An 18,611-nucleotide genomic window follows, 5' to 3' on the forward strand; every position below is an offset into this window, starting at 1 on the left:
AAGGAGTGGCCAGAGACTGTGTCTGACTACTTATTCTGAAGAGAAAAGACTTTTAAGGAAATTAGACTTGATTAGCAGACCCAGCATGAGCAGGAAAAGGAGAAAGCTTACTCAACAAATTCAGCCTTTAATCACTCAGCTCTCACGAAGGCATTAGCTTCCTTGGGAAGGCTGAACTCCAATTAGCTGCCTCAATTCCTGCATGATGGTCTAATTGATATTATTTTTTATTCATCTTCCCAAGTGGAGGCTTCCTGCCATGCCTCTTAACCTGCTCTTTAGTGAAGTCTCAGTGTGGGGACTTCGTAGACAAGACAAATAAATGGGTGTATGTAAAAATGGAATGAATTTCCACGTGCTTTAATTTCTCAATGAAAACACACATCAATTTTTATGCTGTTTTCATGGGCTCATCAGATTTTTGGCATTGTTGAACCCGCCTCACCCACTTTTGTAATCTCTAATCAGACATACCACAGTGCCTTTTTTCTTTAAAAGAAAAAAAAAACCCCAAAACACAAACAAACGTGGTCTACTTTTTCCAACCCATTTGATTCATCAGCAAAACTCTGCTTGATGCAGGGAAAGGGCTGCAGGTGCTCCTTGACTGACCTGTCATCTGCTTGGGCTGATGAAATGCCACGGTGTACAACATGGGCTTTTACAAAGAAATGCACCCACAGAAGCAGAATTAATCCTATTAACATTTCAAACCAATTAGCAGTTTCCTACTCTACAGCAGCAGCCTCCATGGTGCATAGAAGATCCCCCACTTTTCAATATGTAATGAGATTTGATGTTTTCCACCATGAATTTTCATTCTGATATCCAATTAAGGCTAAATTCTCCAAACATCTCAACCCCCTTGTGTAGTAATCAGAGGAGATCTTTTGAAGATTTGTCCTTGGTGTCACAGGAGGAGCTGTTGGGTACTGAACGCATCAAAATTTGGCCTCATCCTCTTTGAAAAGCCTGACCCCCAAATGCCTTTGAAGTGCTGTCATTCAAGAGACAAGTTCTGTGTTTTCTGGGAAGAAAAATAACCCCAAATAACTCTAACTCCAGCTACGTCCCTCATTTCTATGCATCTATTTGATTAAAGCTTTAGAGTCCTCCAAAAAATGAGGTTTGCCCAGAAAGATGTGATGGGCTAGGACAGAGAGGAGCCAAAAAAAGCCTCACCCCAGGTTTGTAGCCTACTGGGATGAGGAACATGCCTTATTTCCAGAAACATGACATCAGTGTTGTTAGGAGAGAAGGAACCCAGGTACCTCCTGGGCTTGCTGGGATTTTAATTAACTTGCCAATAGAAACCCAATTTTGGTTAGGTCCTTCTAATTCCTGCAGAGAATCTCTTCTGCCTGACTTTGTATTTACAGGCTGAAGTTGGAGAGATCTGTGAGGTTTTTTTTCTCTGTTTTGCTGAACTGGAGTGGTTTTGGAGAACCAAGAGCTTTGGAGACAACATGCTCTGAAAAAGGACATGGACATCTAGATTGCCAAACAGCTTCTGCATGAATCCCACAGACACACAACAAGGATTGTTATGCTCTTCCCTGTCCTTTCAGGGATGTTGTACAGGCAGAAGAAGCATGGTTGTGATTCCTTGGGATCCCAAGTGGATCCCATGGAAGGAGCTGGCTCTTTAGGACCTTACCAGTTACCACAGAGCATGGAGGAATCTAACCATGGAGTCACAACTGATCTATGAGGAGAGAATTACTAAAGCAGCTCAAAGTCTTGTTGTCTCCACAGCTCTGCATTTATAGGTAAAAAACAGCTGACAACAAGTAAAAACTTCATGTAGTAAACCTCAATTAAATTCCAGAACTCTGAGGTCTTTACTGAGTCAACCCCAGAGATGGGAGCCTCCAGCTCTTAGGAAAGTTTGGGAGCAGAGCAATTGTTTGAAGCTTGGTTCTACTTTTAAACACAATTCTTTTTTTAATCTGAGGATTTCACTGAAGAATTTGGCCAGTCTGGTCTTACAGCAGTTTTGCAGAGCAGTCCCAAACACAGGCTCAGGAGCCTAAATGGTGCATGAGAACTGGGCATTTTCTCTCTCTAATCCCAGATGGAGACCAAAGTGAAGCTGGATCTTGGTGTGAATCATTTCAGTATAATTAGGTCTTATTTACTATTCCTTTGGGCCTTTCTCTTAGCTAAGCTTTGAAAACAAATATTTTCTGGGGAAAAAAGAAAGATTTAATTGGGAGTTTTCTTGACAACTTGCCCAGCAGCAACACAAGTGTACTGGTGTTTAATGCCTCTTCCTTTGGGCTAGAGATGTGTCAATACTTTTCTTCTTACCCCCTTGATCTTACACCATCCAACAGGCATCTCACCCCTTGAATTGGCCCTTGAAAGAAGATGAATTGGCCCTTCTCAGAGTTACTCTGCTTCTCATCACCTAAGGTCCTTTCTTCCCCTTCCCCTCTGCTTTCATCCCTCCCCACACTGGCCACATAAAAACCCCAGATGAGTGAGACATGTGCCTCCCACCCAGTCCAGCACCTCAAACCATAGCAACATAAAACTAAAGGCTGCTTGTTGAAATTAAGGCCTCAAGGTTTATCATTTCTCTCAAAACAATTCCACTTTCCAGGCAGGGTGAGAAAGTCAGCAGCAAGAGTGCAGGCTGAAGACACAAGCCATTAAATATTAACATTAAATGTTAAAAATAAATATGGGTTACTTCAAGTTACTGTAAGGCCTTTCTTTTCTCTGCCCTAGTTATCTAAGCCACTCCCAGACCATCAAAAAATTTCCTTCCTAATGTGAAACAAGAGCTGAGGCTTTTCACCTTGGAGCTTGCCAGGCAGAATTAACAACTTAGGGCTCTCCTTGGCAGGCACAAACCTTGGAGACTTCACCACTCCCCCCAAATTCTCCATATAAACAGAGCTTTTTGCCTGCTGTGGGCTCAAGGAACCTGCAGAATCATGGAATGGTTTGGGTTGGAAGGGAGCTGGAAGATGATCTAGTTCCAACCTTCCTCCCATGGGCAGGGACACCTCCCACTAGAGCAGGTTGAACAAGATCCCATTCAACCTGGTCTTGAACACCTCCAGTGTTCATCCACAGCTTCTCTGGGCAACCTGGGCCAGTGGCTCACCACCCTCAGAGTGAAAAATATCCTTCTTACATCTGATCTAAATCTCTCCTCTTCCAGTTTGAACTCATTACCCCTCTTCCTATCACATCAGGAGTGCAAAAAGGGCCCAAGTCCATTTAGATATCATGCACCATTCACTATCAAGAGGGGAACTAAGTGTGGCCAGTTCCTGTGGATCATTTCTCTAAGCAAGATGAGCTGGAACTGCTGCATCAGAACCTCATGAAATGTATATAAAAATGAATCACAAGCAATCCTACTTCCCCTGTCTGCCACCTCCACTGAGATGAATGTCCAAGCAGTGATTATTTCAAAGAGGATATCATTTATTTGGATGTTCTTGGTCATTTGAAGGGATCTGTGTGGAAAATTAGCACAGCACAGAGTTTGTACTGAGATGATAGTAGGTTGGTTTATGCTTATTTCAGGGGAGACTTTATTGTTCTTTACAACTGCATGAAGGGAGGTTGGAGAGAGGTGGGGGTCGGTCTCTTCTGCCAAGGAACAAGTGATAGGACAAGAGGAAATGGCCTCAAGTTGTGCCAAGGGAGGTTTAGGTTGGACATGAGGAACAATTTCTTCCACAAAAGGGTTGTCCAGGGCTGTGCCAGGCTGCCCAGGGCAGTGGTGGAGTCCCCACCCCTGGAGGGGTTTCCAAGCAGTGGAGATGTGGTGTGAGGGACACGGGGCAGTGGGGACCTGGCAGTGCTGGGTTAACTGTTGAACTTGATGATCTTAAAGGTCTTTTCCAGCCAGAATGATCCTATGATGCTATGATTCTCTTTTACTCATTTTAGATGAAACCACCCCAGGGGTGGAATGCAGTTAAATGATGTGCTCAGGAGCATCTCCTCCACGGCTGCCATGGCTCCACCAGAGCCTGAAGCTTGCTGAGAGGATGACAGGGATGGGTCTGGGGGACTAGCAAGGTAGAAACTTGCCAAGTGCCAAACTGATCAAACAAAACTACCTTGGTAGCACAAATCACAGTAAATAATAGCCAGAGAGGGAAGTTGTTGGAAATAATTCCACATAACAGGATGCTCTCAGCTGGACATGGAAAGTTTTCCATTTGAAAACCAGAAGAAGATGCTCCTGAAGAACTTAGAAGCCTGAATTCTGTCCTCTTTGAGTGTTTGCTGTTGTTATTGGTAGGACTTGTGGTACATTAAATGCACCAAGGAAAAATCTGGGCTATATACAGCAGTGCTCTGACACACCCAGGCAGGGCACAGGAGATGTCAGGGAAAAATCAGCATGATTTGCTTTGAGGCATTTAAAAACAAGCCCAGGGACAGGAAGGAACTTTGGCATTGTTTCCCCACCATCTCTAAGGGAAACATTAAATACATGTGCTGGTTTCTTAAATTATTTAAAGGAAATAAAATCACCTTTTCTTGCTCAAAGCTTGACAGCAGAATACAATAGATGTGCTCAGGCAAGGGGAGCATGTAAATTCTGCAAACCATCACACACTGATAGATGTTTCTGGGCAAACAGCCACAAGAGGAAATAGGATTTTTCCCTGCTAGCATCTGCCAAAGGGAGAGCAGCAACCACGTGGCTCCTGATTAAATATAAATATCATGGATGAAATCCACTGTAATTGCAGTGTAGCTAGAAGTAGTTTTACAAGTGTGGTTCTAGGTGATGTAACAGCAGCAGGAGACAATGAATTCCCTTGGAAAAGCCACTTTCCATTCCCAGGGCATGCTATTGGAGCTGGTAGCCTACCTGCTTCTGCTGCTGCAGCAACTCTGCTGTCTGCAGAGGGGGTCCATGGTCAGTGCTCTCCGTGGTGGGATGCTGGGAGAAATCTGTCAGTGCAAACACCACATCCTCTTCCTCCTCCTCACGCTCTGCCTCATCTCCCTTCTGCTCAGGCTGAAGGCCAAAGTCTGGGAGGGCCTCGGGGGGCTCCATCTAAAAGGCAAGAGGTGGGACACACATCAGCACCCTTCTGCCACTCATCTCGGGGGGTTGAAGGGCTCAGGGAAGGGTCCTGACAGGTGATAGATGGTCAAGGTGTTGCATGTGTGAGCACACCACCATGCAGACCTGCAAAACAGGAGGTCTGTGCAGCTCAGAAGATGGGCTGAGTGCAGCAGGATGGATACCACCCACCACACGTGAATGAAAAGCTGTACAAGACACTGGTGTGCTGTCTGATGAGGAGCTGGACATCAGGAAGCACCCAAATGTAGCACTTTACTCTCTCTAATGCATTACAAAACACGTGGCTCTGATAACAACTGGAGGAGGATCAATTATGAATTAACCAGTCGAAAAACCCAAACAGTGAAGAAATGAAAGTTGTTTTGATATTGGATGAGCTGCTTTACATAGGAGCAAATTAGTGCTGCTGAATTCAAGTAGAAACAAATGATTTCTAACTAGCTCCTCATCTCATTTCTGACAGAGAAGATAAAGATGTTCCTCCACCCTTTCTCTACAAACCCAAAACACTGGAGTATTCAATTCAAGCACAGTCCCACCAGACCTGACAGGTTACTCCTGCTGCCAAGTGCAGCACACACTGAAAAGCACAAGGATCACAAACACTGAGGAAAACTACTTAGTTACCTTAGCAAATGGATTCAGAATGGCATGAACCTGCAAAATAAATCTATTATTCTCCAGAATTTTGTATAAAAACATCAGAATGGGCAATCACTCTTTCAATCTTTTTGTTTTCCTTGAGGAAAGATTTCCAAAGCCAAGGGTAACTCTGGATGTGCAACTGGGCACAACACAGCAGCACCTTTCTCCACGGTGCATGTCTCACCCCTGCTGAGATGTGTCAGCTCAGGGATTCCAGCTCCTTCTGGACTTCTGCAACTCCTGAGCTTAATTTAGCCCCTGCTTGGAAACTCACCGCGCTGCCGGCGACAGACGTGTGGCGTGGAGAAGAGGAACAAACAAGAATGATTCACTGTAAATTCCCACAAGGAGCTGTGTAATTCTCCTGCCAACCCAAAGACAGAGCTTGCCTCCATCTGTATTGCTGCTGGCTTTGTGAGGAACACGCTGTGCCCACGAGGAGCAGAACGCCAGCACTCCACCCACCGGCACAGCTTGGACCCCGTCAGCTCCCGAACATTATTTTTCAATCCAAAAAATTATTCAGGAGTCAGAGCTTTGAGACCTCACCACATTTTCAGGTTCTGATCAGAGAGTTTTTCAGGACCTGATGTTTGGACTAGTTAAGGTTTTGAAGATGGGTGATCTGCAACATCTCACAGAATATATTTTAGCACAAGCCAACGTGAGGAAAAAGTTTCATGATGAACTTGACTCCTCTTTAAACCTGTGCAACTATAAAGTTGCTGATGTTGCCTCATCTTTAAAGTCTAAAAATTACAGGTGGGACTCCCCAGCACCCCCTTGCTTGCAACTTCCCTGGGTTAAGAAGGTGGGATGGTTACCTCTAACATGTCCTCCCCTTCCTCCTCCATCCTCTTGCCTTGCCGCCAGTGTTTCAGCAGCCACTTCAGTTTGACATACAGGAGGAAGGTGTCCTGCTTGAAGTGCCTCAGTTCTTGCTGCAGCAACCTTTTCTCCTGGCTCCAGGTCTTCTCCTCCAGTTTGTTCTGCAAAGTCAAGCTCTGCACTTCCAAGTCTTTCCTCCTCAGGGTCTGCATGTGCTCCTCCTCCAGCTTGAAGGGAATGACAGACACCATGTTAATGGGGTGGTGACCTGGGGCGGTCTTCAGGACTTGTGTTTGGTTGGGTGAGCCAACCCAAAAGCTTCTAATTTTCATCAATAGTGAGGAGCTGTTGAGTTGGGCTCAGGAAGTTCCTCAGCAGGTTCTGGCTGTTGAGGAAATCAGAGGGCAGCAGCCCAAGAAGCTTGGCTTAGATGCCCATATCCAAGGAACCTGCTGTGGAAGTGGACGTTTAAAGATGCACGAGACCTCCACTGCTGCTTAAACTTCTCAGAACACTCCCATTTTCCTCCCTCTCTGGATTGTATCCCCTCATGGTGTCCCCACCACGGCCACCACCACCCACTGCTGCATGTATCACACCTGCTAAATGCATTTGCTGCTGTTCCTACAAGGTGGGACCACAGTTGCCCTTCAGAGCACCTGGAATATCATCCTTGCCTCTTCTCTCCCCAGCCACAGACTCATCCTTTCCTCTGTGGCTATGTCTAGAAGCAGAGGATGTTCTAGAAGGGCATATGTCTAGGCTCTAGAAGCAGAGGATGCTTCTAGAAGGGCATATGTCTAAGTTCTAGAAGCAGAGGATGTTCTAGAAGGGCATATGTCTATATTCTAGAAGCAGAGGATGTTCTAGAAGGGCAACACTTCTGAAGGAACCACATCCAGTATCTCAGACACAACTACTGGTCCCTTCCTTCTCACAGCTCATGCTTGGAAGCATCTGAAGGACTCAGAGTAAACAGTTTCTCATTCTGATATAACCACACCAGGGACACATTCAGGAGCTACAACTCAGCATTCAACTTCTCTCAGTTTCAGTACTAGAAGCACCAAGAAAAGCTCAATCCTTGGAGCACACGTAGAATTCCATCTGTTTCAACACAGAATCACCTCAAAACGTTGTTCTTTAAACAGGACTTCTCCCTCAACGTGTCAAACCCAAACCATGGCATGGCCTGTGCCCAACAGCACCTGTACAAGCTCGTTGTAGAGTATCTCCTGTTCTGCAGGGATAAGTGTTTCCACTTCAGCCAAGCTGTGCTTCACCTCCACCAAGAAAAGGCAGATGGAAAATGAGCACAGAGCCACAGCTTACAGATGTTCCTACCATTTTCCATGCTGCAGAACAACAGCCTCTCCCTTTGCTGACCAGCTCCATAGATGACCTCTATGAAAGCCACCAAAACCTAAGGACCACAACGATCTGAACCATAAGAACACACCCTGCAACAAACAACATTCACACACGAGTGAAGAATGCTTCAGAGATTCTTCTTCAGGAGCACAGACCCCAATTAATCAGCAATTAATACTGCTTAGAAATGTGTGTTTCATTTTTATGGGCACATTCAGATGCTTCTGACACAAGCTAATGGTCCATATTAGATGGTTTACTAAGGACCATCCTGCCCTTTAAATGATGTGCTTTAGCATAATGCACCTTTTCAGCATCTATGCCTTGAGAAATGAAAATGATTTACAGTAGTTGCTAGCTTAAATTTGAGTTTAAAATGCAGCTTAAGAGCAGTCTGGAACAAAACAAGCTATAATGGTCCCCAAACCATACATGCAGCTCCTAAGAATGCTCATGGAGATCGTACAGTGCTAGCACATTGCACTTGGAGGCCATTAAACATTGCTAAAAATTTAATAGTAAAAAAGAGATTTTAAATTTAAATTTTTAAATTTAATTTTGATGGGGTGAAATCAATAGATTATTTTGTTGCTGCAGTTCTTCCACCAAACGAAGTCATGGTTAAATAGGGCAAAGATCTGAGTCATTTCCACCAGAAATCCTGGTGGATGATAAAAAAGGAACAGTATCAACAGGACAGGCATAATTTGGAAAAAATGAAGAAGCCAGAAGATGCTTTAATCCTTCTGTTTCTACTGGCTGTCAACATGAAGAGCTAGCTTTAATTTTGCTGTGTTTTTCATTGTTTTTACAAGCTGTTAGGATCTAAAAGTCCCCATGGTCAGAAATTCTTGCAGAAGACCTTGGTGGAGGTAGTTTCATAGAGTGTGAGGCTCTTTCAGCAGAGAGCTATTGCAAAAGAGAAGAAATTTAAGAGGCAGGCATAGCTTCCAAAAAGCTTTCATAGCCAAGGAAATCAATTTACTGGTTGCCTTCAAAAGCCTCCCTGAGAAAGCTCCTGTTGAGATCAACTAGAAATTAAAGCTACTTATGAAAAACTGGAGATACACCACTTGGGCAGAAGGAGATTAGCTGGCACAAGGGGAAATGCTTTACACTGTGTAACACTTAATGCTGAATTTAGTCTATGAAGTAGATTTGAAAAGAAAACTTCAGCTGAGAGCCAAACAGCCTGCAAGCATTAGCAACAGATTTTTTTTTTGCCCTAGGAGTTAGAGATCACAAAATCATTGACTAATCTGTTCCAGCCCTCCAAAGAGCAGGGGGAACCCCTCTAACAAAACTTGATTTATTCACCAGTTATGAATAAGAAGGTTGGAAGAGTGTGGTACTGAGAAATACAACTAAAAAGTCCTGATTTGTGTCTCAGTTGTGAGTGTGGGACAAATCCTCTGACTTCAGAGAAGTGCTGGATTTTCTTGGGGCTAGGAGGGGTCAGACCAAGGCACAGAGCCAAGCTGTGCTCCCAGAGACCAAACCTTCCCCAGCTCATGGAGAGATGATGTAATGCCCCGTGCAGCATTCCACATCTCTGCCTTGACATCCCCCATGCAGGGGGAGGACAAAACTTCTCTCCACCAAGCAGAGAAGCTTCAAAAGTGGCAAAATAACCTTGAGTTTCCACCTCCACAACTTTCAGGTTCTTCAGGAGGTCAAACAGGCAGAGCCCTCAGGTGGACAGAAGTGCCCGTGGTCCTGCCAAACAAGGTCCACACCACACGTCATGGTCACCCCTCTCTCCCAGGAGGTGGGTTTCATATTTACCTGGATGATCCTTTCTGTCAACTTTTCTTGCTCCTCTCGGTGAAGTCTCGTCTCCTGCTCAAGCTGAGCCTGAAGCTCCTGTATCGATACATTCTGCACAGGTAAAACATGGGAATCCCTGAGCTCATCAGCAGGACAAAGGGATGAGATGTAGCAGAAAACGTGTCCCCGTGGTGTTACAAAAAAAGAAAGGACAAAAAAGAACTGCAGGACAGACATCTGCACGACTCACGGTTCTCAATAGTCAAAAACCAAAGCACAGTGTGCAAAGAAACAGCAACGCCCTAAATGTGTGTGGGAATGTCCTGTGTGGCTTCTCCTGAAGTTACACGTTGGATATATTCCCTCCAGGCCTCCTCTGCTCTGGGTTTACACTCGGGTGGCTGAGGCAGCACAGCATCATCTACAGGATTGCATATTTAGTGCTGTGTTTCTGTAGGGTAATCAAAGCTATAAAATTTTAACGTCTCCGCAGAAGATGCTTCTGATGTACAGATATCAGAACCTAATTATTGCCTCATTTTCAATACTTCTCACTAGGCACTTAAGGAGAGAGAATTTTTTCAACCAGCTAAGCGTGTGAAGTCCCTTTCTTCAGCTACAGGACAGCTCTCTGCACAAAGTGACTTCATTTTGGGATTTCTACTCAAATTACTCCACAAACATCACACTGATAAGGTGTGTGAGCCTGAGATCTGACCAAAATCCTTAAGTAAAGTGCCTCTAGTTTCAGGCCTGATTCTCTTTGACTCCTACTACTTTCAATTTTATGTTCTCATGACGTTTGTCATCCCATTTGCTTTACTTCTAAAAGTGACTTAATTCAAAACTAAAGACCCAAGAAGGCAGAATCAGTTATTTATAATATTTTGTGTCTCTGTGGCCTTCACTCTGGGTCCCTGACACTGGAGCTAGACCTGATGGGTCAGTACAGGGGTGATGCTCAGCCAGAGGCTGCCCTCTTCCCCTCTGTGACCACAGAAAACACTACAGCACCAAACTCCTTCTTCCCAGAGTAAAGATAATTTAAAGAAGGGATGGCTTCAGGCTTTGAAGTGTAATCCCAAATTCTCTGCTGGCTGACATCCAGCAGAGAATTTGCTCCAACCTCAGCAGCTGCAAGGACATGACCCAGGTCGTGGGACCTCTCTCGAGGGCCAAGTTGCTGAAGCTGATTCAGAGCAGCAAAAATAATCAGGATGGTGAAGTTTCAGTTTTTTCTTGTGTTTCCCAATACCAGTAGACTCTTAAAAGATTGTTTGTTGTGCTTCAGAATTGGAATCATGTCGTTACATATACACTGGCAACATCTTAGGTGGACTCTTAAAAGATCGTTTGTTGTACTTCAGGCTTCAGAATTGGAATCATGTCATTACATATACACTGGCAACATCTTAGGTCTGCAAAATTAGGGCAAGGAGATAATTAACTTGTGCAATTTTTTCTATAAATACGTAGACCCTGCAAAGGAAAGTTTCAGGAAAATTGGGGACTGGGATTGTAGGATAACTGTTGGAATTACTAAGAGATTAAACACATCATAAAGACTATTACATGCAGGCTACACAGGGCCAATCTTATTAACAATTTCTTTGTCTCTTTAAGGATGACAGATTTTGATAAGCAGTAAATTAAATGTGTTGAAAAGCAGCTGATGATGCATGAATGTGGAGCTGCACCCCTTTTTCCTCCCAATGCAACCTGAAGACACTTCATAGCCTATAATTTCACATGTCCTTCCTACCAGAAGCATCAGGATTTGTACTGAACAAATCCAAGGAGATAAGGCTGCTTAAGTGGCTCATACAAATTCCTGCTAAATGTTTGGATTGTGAATGAAGGAGATGTAGAACTCCATCATGAGATATTTAACTCCATCATGAGATATTTGTCTCCATCATGACATATTTGTGTATGTAGCTCGGGTACCTGAGGGATGTCTGTATGTTTGTAGGTGATCAGGCCCCTGTCATCTAATCATCTAATAACCTGTTGACTTCCATTCTTTGTTTCCTTTGTTCTCATTAATGAGCAGGCTACAGGAGGAACAGAAAACACAGACAGCAAACACCCCAGACTGCACAACCCCCCAACCCAGACACGACCTCACTACAACAAGACACACAGACACGACGTCACGGGGACCACACCGGGGCTGCTCCTCACAGCCCCACACCACGGGCAGCTCCCCACACAGCCCACTTGTGGCACTTCCAGCTCCACCTCCACCCCCATCCTCTCGGACAGGCAGTGCCAAATCCTTCCACAGAGTCCTCTCCTCTCACCTGCTGCCACTCCAGAACAAGCCAATCCACCCTGCTGGCTTTACCTCCAGAGGATACGTGAAGCCATCCATGCTTTGGGGGCTTCACCGCTGCTCCTTCACCCCACCGACCCCCCTTCTGCCCCTCTCAGCTTTTTGGGTTGCTTCCCAGCTCACAGAACCCCACGTTTCTGCCATGGCTTAGTCGTATGTGATTGCCACACACCATAAAGCAAGGCTGGGTTGGCCTTATCTGTGCTCTCCATTTGACCATAGCTAATTACAATCTCAATTCTGCAAACTTAATCGCTTTAGAGGCAGCGCTTGTGAACATCAGATTTCACAGATTAGCACTTGTGAACATCAGATTTCACAGATTAGCACTTGTGAACATCAAATTTCACAGAATAGCACTTGTGAACATCAGATTTCACAGAATAGCTCTTTTTAGTCTTTTTTTTTTCCTCTCCAGAAGGGATGGAGAGCAAATTAAGGCCTGAGGAGGCAGGGTGGAAAGATGCCTTCCAGCATTGGTGTGCGATTCCAGGAAGCCAAAAGATGAACATTTTATGCTGCTCCCCTAATGCTATATTAGAATGCTTTAATTACATCTTACATTTGACCACACAGTTCCAAAAATTGATTTTTTTTTGACACAGGGTGGCTGACCATTGCCTGCAAACAATCAACCAGACCAGATGGGAACTTCTAGTACCTTTTGTATTATTACTTTTTACAGGCAATACACATCTGACAGAATCCTGAGGCTGCTTCTGAAGACATCCTCTTCTCACCCCTTAAAAATAAATGCCATATATTCCATTTGCTGGGGTACCACAGGCAGCTGTGTGGTTTATTTGTCTGTGCTCAGATGGAGAGCCTCTGATTCAAGCCTTTAAAAATCCACCTCATTGTATGGGCAGCACACAAAGTCTCGCCCAGTTCAGTTAGGGCTGCTGGGATATCCAGATTTACATCAGAAAGGGTCTTTTAAGCCATTATATTATCAACCTTTATGGAATCTTGCATAGCAAGAAAGGATACAATTCATCAAAGTCAATTATTCTCACTGCCCCTAATCTTGGTGGGAAGGGATAGTGTCAGCACCAGTTGGGCTTTCTTCTTCCCACAGCTTTGCACTGGAGGAATAGTGGACACTAAGAGATAAAACTTTCTATGTGGTCCTCATTTTGGGGTTTTTTTTTCAGAAGAAAAGTCATAAAGACTGTATAAAACCTTCTTGGGCTTTCTTCTTCCCACAGCTTTGCACTGGAGGAATAGTGGACACTAAGAGATACAACTTTCTATGTGGTCCTCATTTTGGGGTTTTTTTTTCAGAAGAAAAGTCATAAAGACTGTATAAAACCTTCACTGTTCCCTTTGCTCTCCCGTGGCATTATGGAAATGGCACAGAAGGAGCACAGAGGCTCCCAAACCACCTAAAACAATCAAAATATAGACTGAAATTCTCCTCCTCTATCCAAAATACAGAAGTTTTGATTCAAAGCAGGTATGAAAGTGACTTACCTAACTTGCACATCACTCTGGTTGCTCCATGCTTAACTCAGGTATTAACTTAGGTTTTATAGTTCTTACAGGCATGGTAAGTAAGGAAAATGGACAAAAAGATTGAGAACAGCCTAGAAGAATTTATTCTTCAGCGTCTCTCTTCCAACTTCATGCCTAAACCTTCCAGAAGACTCTTAAAGACATTCCTTCCCCTTCTCTAGCCTGTCTGCTTTGATTTCAGTTCTCTGGCCACAGCTTTTTCCTTTTTAAGTGAGTTTTTGGTTGTTCTTTTTCCATAACCTGGGAGCACCAGAGATTTGAGGGCATTTTTTCTACACAGAAACCAGCCTTTAAAAGCCACGTATGAAAATAATCCAAACCTGAAATGCAGAGACCAGTCCTTCTGCCTGGGGTGATGCATCTGCTTACACAGGTAAGGGCAGAACTGATACCCTCTGAAGGAACAACCAGAGACACAGCTCCACTTTAGAGCATCAGGTACCAAACACTACAACAAACTCTATTTGGTTATTTCAAAGAGTGAAATGTTTCTCCTCCAGAATGTTTTCTTGTTTCTGAATAAACAGGAGACTGCTTAAGGAAGGTGCCTTCTGTTTATGGATGTTCCATTGGTAAAAAAAAGGGTAGAATTCACCAGATGAAAAGATGATTTACCATTTTTTCCCACTGGTTCCCATTTGTTGCCATAGTAATCCCCTGAACCCTGCTCCAGGAAACATGGTGCTACCTTTTTGAGCTCCTCTGTGCCTTTCAGCAGGGCAATTCTCACTCCTTCACTCACTTTTTTTTTATTCCTTGGATGCTAAAGAATGATTTCCCCCTCCCACCCTAACCCAGCTCTGCTCAGCTCATGAATAATGGATCCAACATCCACCCCCCATGGGCTCCAACCTCCTGCAACAGCAGCTGAATGGCTTGTTCAGCAAGAAAACAAAGCCCTGCTCTTAAGGCAATTTCAAGATGTAATTTCCCTTGGACTGTGACTCCAACCCACCTCTTTAACATGCAAATACATTCTAATAATGCTGTTGCACTAACAACTGCAGTGCAAAGCCCAAACACAGGCAGCTGTTTACAGTTAGGCTACGGGGTAGTTACAAGCACAAGTCAGTCTGCATTTCTTGTGTTGAATCAAACAATTAGGCTCCCACCATGCTTGTTTGGGAAAAAGAGGAGAAATGGCTAAATGGAAGCTGCTTGGGAAAATCTTCTTTTAACATACAGCTTGGAGAAAAAATAAAACAAATTTAGAAAAATGGGTTTTTTTGCTTAAGAAGAAAATATTTGCCTCACTGAAATGAAACTTGTTGATGGTCTCCTTGCTGGATATGGACTTCCAACAATCAGTGTTATCCCCTGGCCAGTGTGCCACATTTTCACTTCAGAAGTTAAAGCAGATAACAGTTTAGGTGGAGCCATCTCTGCTGTGGGCACTGAAAGGTTTGAGTCTGCATCTGAAGTTTCTGTGGTAATAAAAAAACCCCCTTTGATATATAAATAATCTATTTTTCTGACCATTCATCTGGCATGAAAAAAAAAAAGGTTTTGCTAGTGTGGTGTATGGAATTTAAAAAGAAAAGGCCTAAAAGGATACTATGCAGAATTATAGACAGGAGTCTTTGGCTACCCGTGGGTTTGACTATTAACAGATTATAAGATTTCAACTGATGTTGTGCTAAAATGACCCAAATTCCCAATCTGAACAGGGAGCTCACCTACCCAGGGCTTAATAAAACAATGAGGCTGAATCTAAGCTAAGAGGGAATTAATAAAGATGACAAAATTTTAACAGAAATATTGTAAACCTTTGCTGTGGTCGTTTTCTGACCTAAGGAAGAAATTGTTGATGCTGAAGGTGTTGAGCCCCTGGCCCAGGCTGCCCAGAGAGGTGGTTGCTGCCCCATCCCTGGAACCATTCTTTACCTCTCAGGTGTCCCAGGTCTATCAGATCTCCTGCCTGAAGTTCATTATGGTTGGTAAAAGTTGGAAGAGAAGCAGCTGAACAAATGAATGATTCTAATACTACCCAAACTCTGCACTGCCAGGATAATTTAAAACAAAGGAAATCAAATCAGCAAAGAATTACCTGTGTTAAGATGAAGGGCCAGTCTCCCTCTGAGATCAATACAGCATCGTGCTCCTCAGCTCCCAGCCACCCTGAAGCTCTTTCTTCCTACCTTGGCTTTCTAGGGCTTGTTGTTGCTTCCTCACCAACCCACCTCTCCCAGCCAGCATTATTCTTTCCCCACATTTATTGAGGGGGTTCACGTGTCTTTAGAATCCAAAACATATTAAAACTCATCCCTCACTAGAAGCTACTCCAGCCACCACAGTTTCAAGGTGGATTTGGCTTCCCAGTGGCCAGCAGAAATGTTTTTTTTTTGTTTTTTTTAAAGCTCCAAGCTCACCTTTCTGGAGACAGATTAGGAATTGTTTTCTTCAGGGCCAGTTGTAGTGTCTGGACAACCTATGTTCATGAGAAAGCAGCTAAGGAGATGTTTACGGAGGGGGATGTGGCCTCTGCATGGATGGAGATTTAAATAAAAGCTGATTGATGTTTCTGATGGATGGAAAAGTCCTCAGCAACCCAAACAGTGGAGAATTCTGCTGGAAAGACTTTTTTTTTTTTTGGAGGCTGCAGGGTGCTGTGTTCCCTGTTGAGAATCACCATGCACACCAGCATCAAACCCTCTCCTGTGCAGGCTACTGCCAGGAGGAATGTGAAACGAGCTCTGTCTGTAGACCTCCCAGATTTAAAACAGCCAACAAGGTGAAACCTGAAAGGATGACCTCCCATCGGGGACCACAACCTCTTCCAGAGGTCCTTCCTTAGTCCTAGCAGGTCCCTGAGCCATATTTCCCCACTTAGCGAAGCTCCTGGGAGCAGGGTGATGACCCCAAAGTCAGGACCAGTTTGCTTCTCTGAAACTGCACGGGGAGGGGGGGGAAAAGAGGCCGACCACAAATTTCACAACAGGGGAGCTGCGTTTGGTCCAATTTACTCCCCCAACCCCCGGGCTCCTGTTACTCATCTCCTGGCTAAGGCAGCAGGAGGGAGTGAGTAAGATGGGCTGCTGTGCTGACCTCTAGACTGAAACAGCCCTTGTCTGCTGGCCTGTAGAGTTTAATGTCTCCATCAGCTCTGCGGTGTGGGTCGGTGGTGGCTCGCTGGTGGTGAACCTCTTGCTCCTCTCCACGATCTTGTTTGAGCTGCCACTCCATGTGATCCCTCAGTTTGGACTGTTAGGTGCATGGGCGGTTTGTAACAAAAAAAAAAAACAACAACCAAAAAAAAAAAGGACAGGAGGGAATAAAGAAAACAAAAATGGGTAAGGTAGACGACGGAAAAACTACAAGACAAAGAAAAGCGTGAACAGAAAAACCAACTTAAACACAGTGGCGTAAGAGAGTGAAGAGAACAAAACCAAAATGAGGATGAGCAAAATGACGGGCTGAAACATCTGAAAAGCAAAAAAAAAAAACAAAAAAAAGAAGAAAAAAGAGAGGAAAAAAGAATGCAAACACCGGTTATGAGGCGCATGCAATGAGGATGCATGAGTCAAACCCAACAGCGAGCATACAAGTCATGAAGGATACGGGACACAAGGCTCTTCCTTCCTTACTTGTGCTGTGCAGAAAAGCCATAATCCAGTGTGGCAGTGGTGGCAGCTTAGACATGCGCCCGTGGGCAAGGCTTTAGGCAAGGCAGTCCTTCGCTGGCTACTGAGCTTCTCGCTCGGCTCGGTTAGGGGAGGGAGCTGTGAGCAGGCTTTTCAAAACACATCCCTTAGCAAACCGCAGTCGCCTGGGTTCTTTTGGCAAGGCTTTTGAGAACACGCCTGACCCTTTTACGAGAGAGCATAATAAAGACCTCCTCACATCTCTTAGCAAGGCTGCTGGTTTACATTCATCAGAATTTAGTTCGTTAGTTGTGTTTGTTTTTTTTTTTTAATTAATCTCTTTTTTTTGTTTTGTTTTGTTTATTTTCCCCACTGCTTGTTATAAGAAGACAGGTCTCTATAGCACCAGTGGATTAGCCTTTTTGCCACGAGGAACCGCCTCTGAATCAAAGGAGTTGTGCAAACAAATAAAAGGAAGAAATAAAAATAGAAAGGACCCTACAAAGAGTTTGTTTAACGTTACACGCTCTTAACACGTCGCGGGGCTGAAATCATAACAAAGCAGCTGCGAGGAAAATCAGCTCTAGGGGAGCGATGCCAGAAAGGAAAAGAAAGGACAGAGAGGAGGCAAACGAGGGGCTGGCCTACCTGGAAGTCGGTGATCAACTCCTTCCCCAGGTTACCAATGGGAGAGTCCCGGGACATGGACGTCATGGTGGAGAGAAAACTGGAAGACTCTGTGAGATGGGGAAGAGGAGAGAGGTCCTCCATCTGCTCCTTAAGGCCTTCTCCGACGTGATCCACCTTCTCCAGGAAGGTCTGCAGCTCCTTGCGGAAAGCTTTCATCCTGCTGTTGACCGTGTCTAGAAGTTCTGGCTCGTACTTGTCTTCTCCCCTTTCCTCGCCGCTTCCCGCCTACCCCTCCGACTTGTCTTCTCCCCTTTCCTCGCCGCTTCCCAGCTCCCTCGCGGCGGCCGGGCCGCCGGTGACGTGGACCTTGGCGTCGTAAATCAAGCTGTCCGTGTCGGTGATGAGGCGCTCCACCGTCCTCTCCAGCCGCTCGGCCTCGCGCTTGATGTGCACCAGAGACTCGCTGTCCTCCTTCACCCTCAGGAGCTCGGCGGAGCACAGCTCGCCCGCCTCCGACGGCTTCCCGCTCCCGAAACCTGACGTCTTCTCGTAGACTTCTTCCGAGTCGCTCTCGCCCCCCACGGGCCCCTCTCTCCTCGGCTGGGGCGGGCGGCCCTCCTCGCCGTCGCTCTCCTTCTTCCCGGCGTCGCTGTCGGCGTCGCTGTCCCTGGGGCTGGACGTGCGCAGGCCCAGGTGCGAGGCGAGGTCGTAGCGCTGGACGTTGGACATCAGGACCCTGTTCTCGTACTGCAGCTTCATCACCTTCCCGCTCAGCTCGTTGATCTGCAGCCTGGCCGACTTCAGCTCCTCTTGCAAGGGCCCGCCGCACTTGGACGCCGTCTCGTCCGGCCAGCCCGGCTCCCGGCCC

At 45.2% G+C, this 18,611-nt stretch overlaps 1 protein-coding gene across 1 annotated transcript in view; it reads right to left on the reverse strand.

Annotated features, from left to right (window-relative positions):
* LOC103782073 (microtubule cross-linking factor 1-like) overlaps positions 1-18,611 on the reverse strand; it is a 42,224-nt gene that overhangs the window by 17,571 nt on the left and 6,042 nt on the right. The window contains 6 exon segments of the mRNA XM_008949815.1: positions 4,850-5,038; positions 6,541-6,771; positions 9,701-9,793; positions 16,578-16,733; positions 17,762-18,040; positions 18,086-18,611. Of these exon segments, the coding sequence (XP_008948063.1) occupies positions 4,850-5,038; positions 6,541-6,771; positions 9,701-9,793; positions 16,578-16,733; positions 17,762-18,040; positions 18,086-18,611 (1,474 nt within the window).

This window comes from Merops nubicus, unplaced genomic scaffold (genome assembly GCF_000691845.1).
Source record: "Merops nubicus isolate BGI_N331 unplaced genomic scaffold, ASM69184v1 scaffold2501, whole genome shotgun sequence".
Classification (NCBI taxonomy): Eukaryota; Metazoa; Chordata; class Aves; order Coraciiformes; family Meropidae; genus Merops; species Merops nubicus.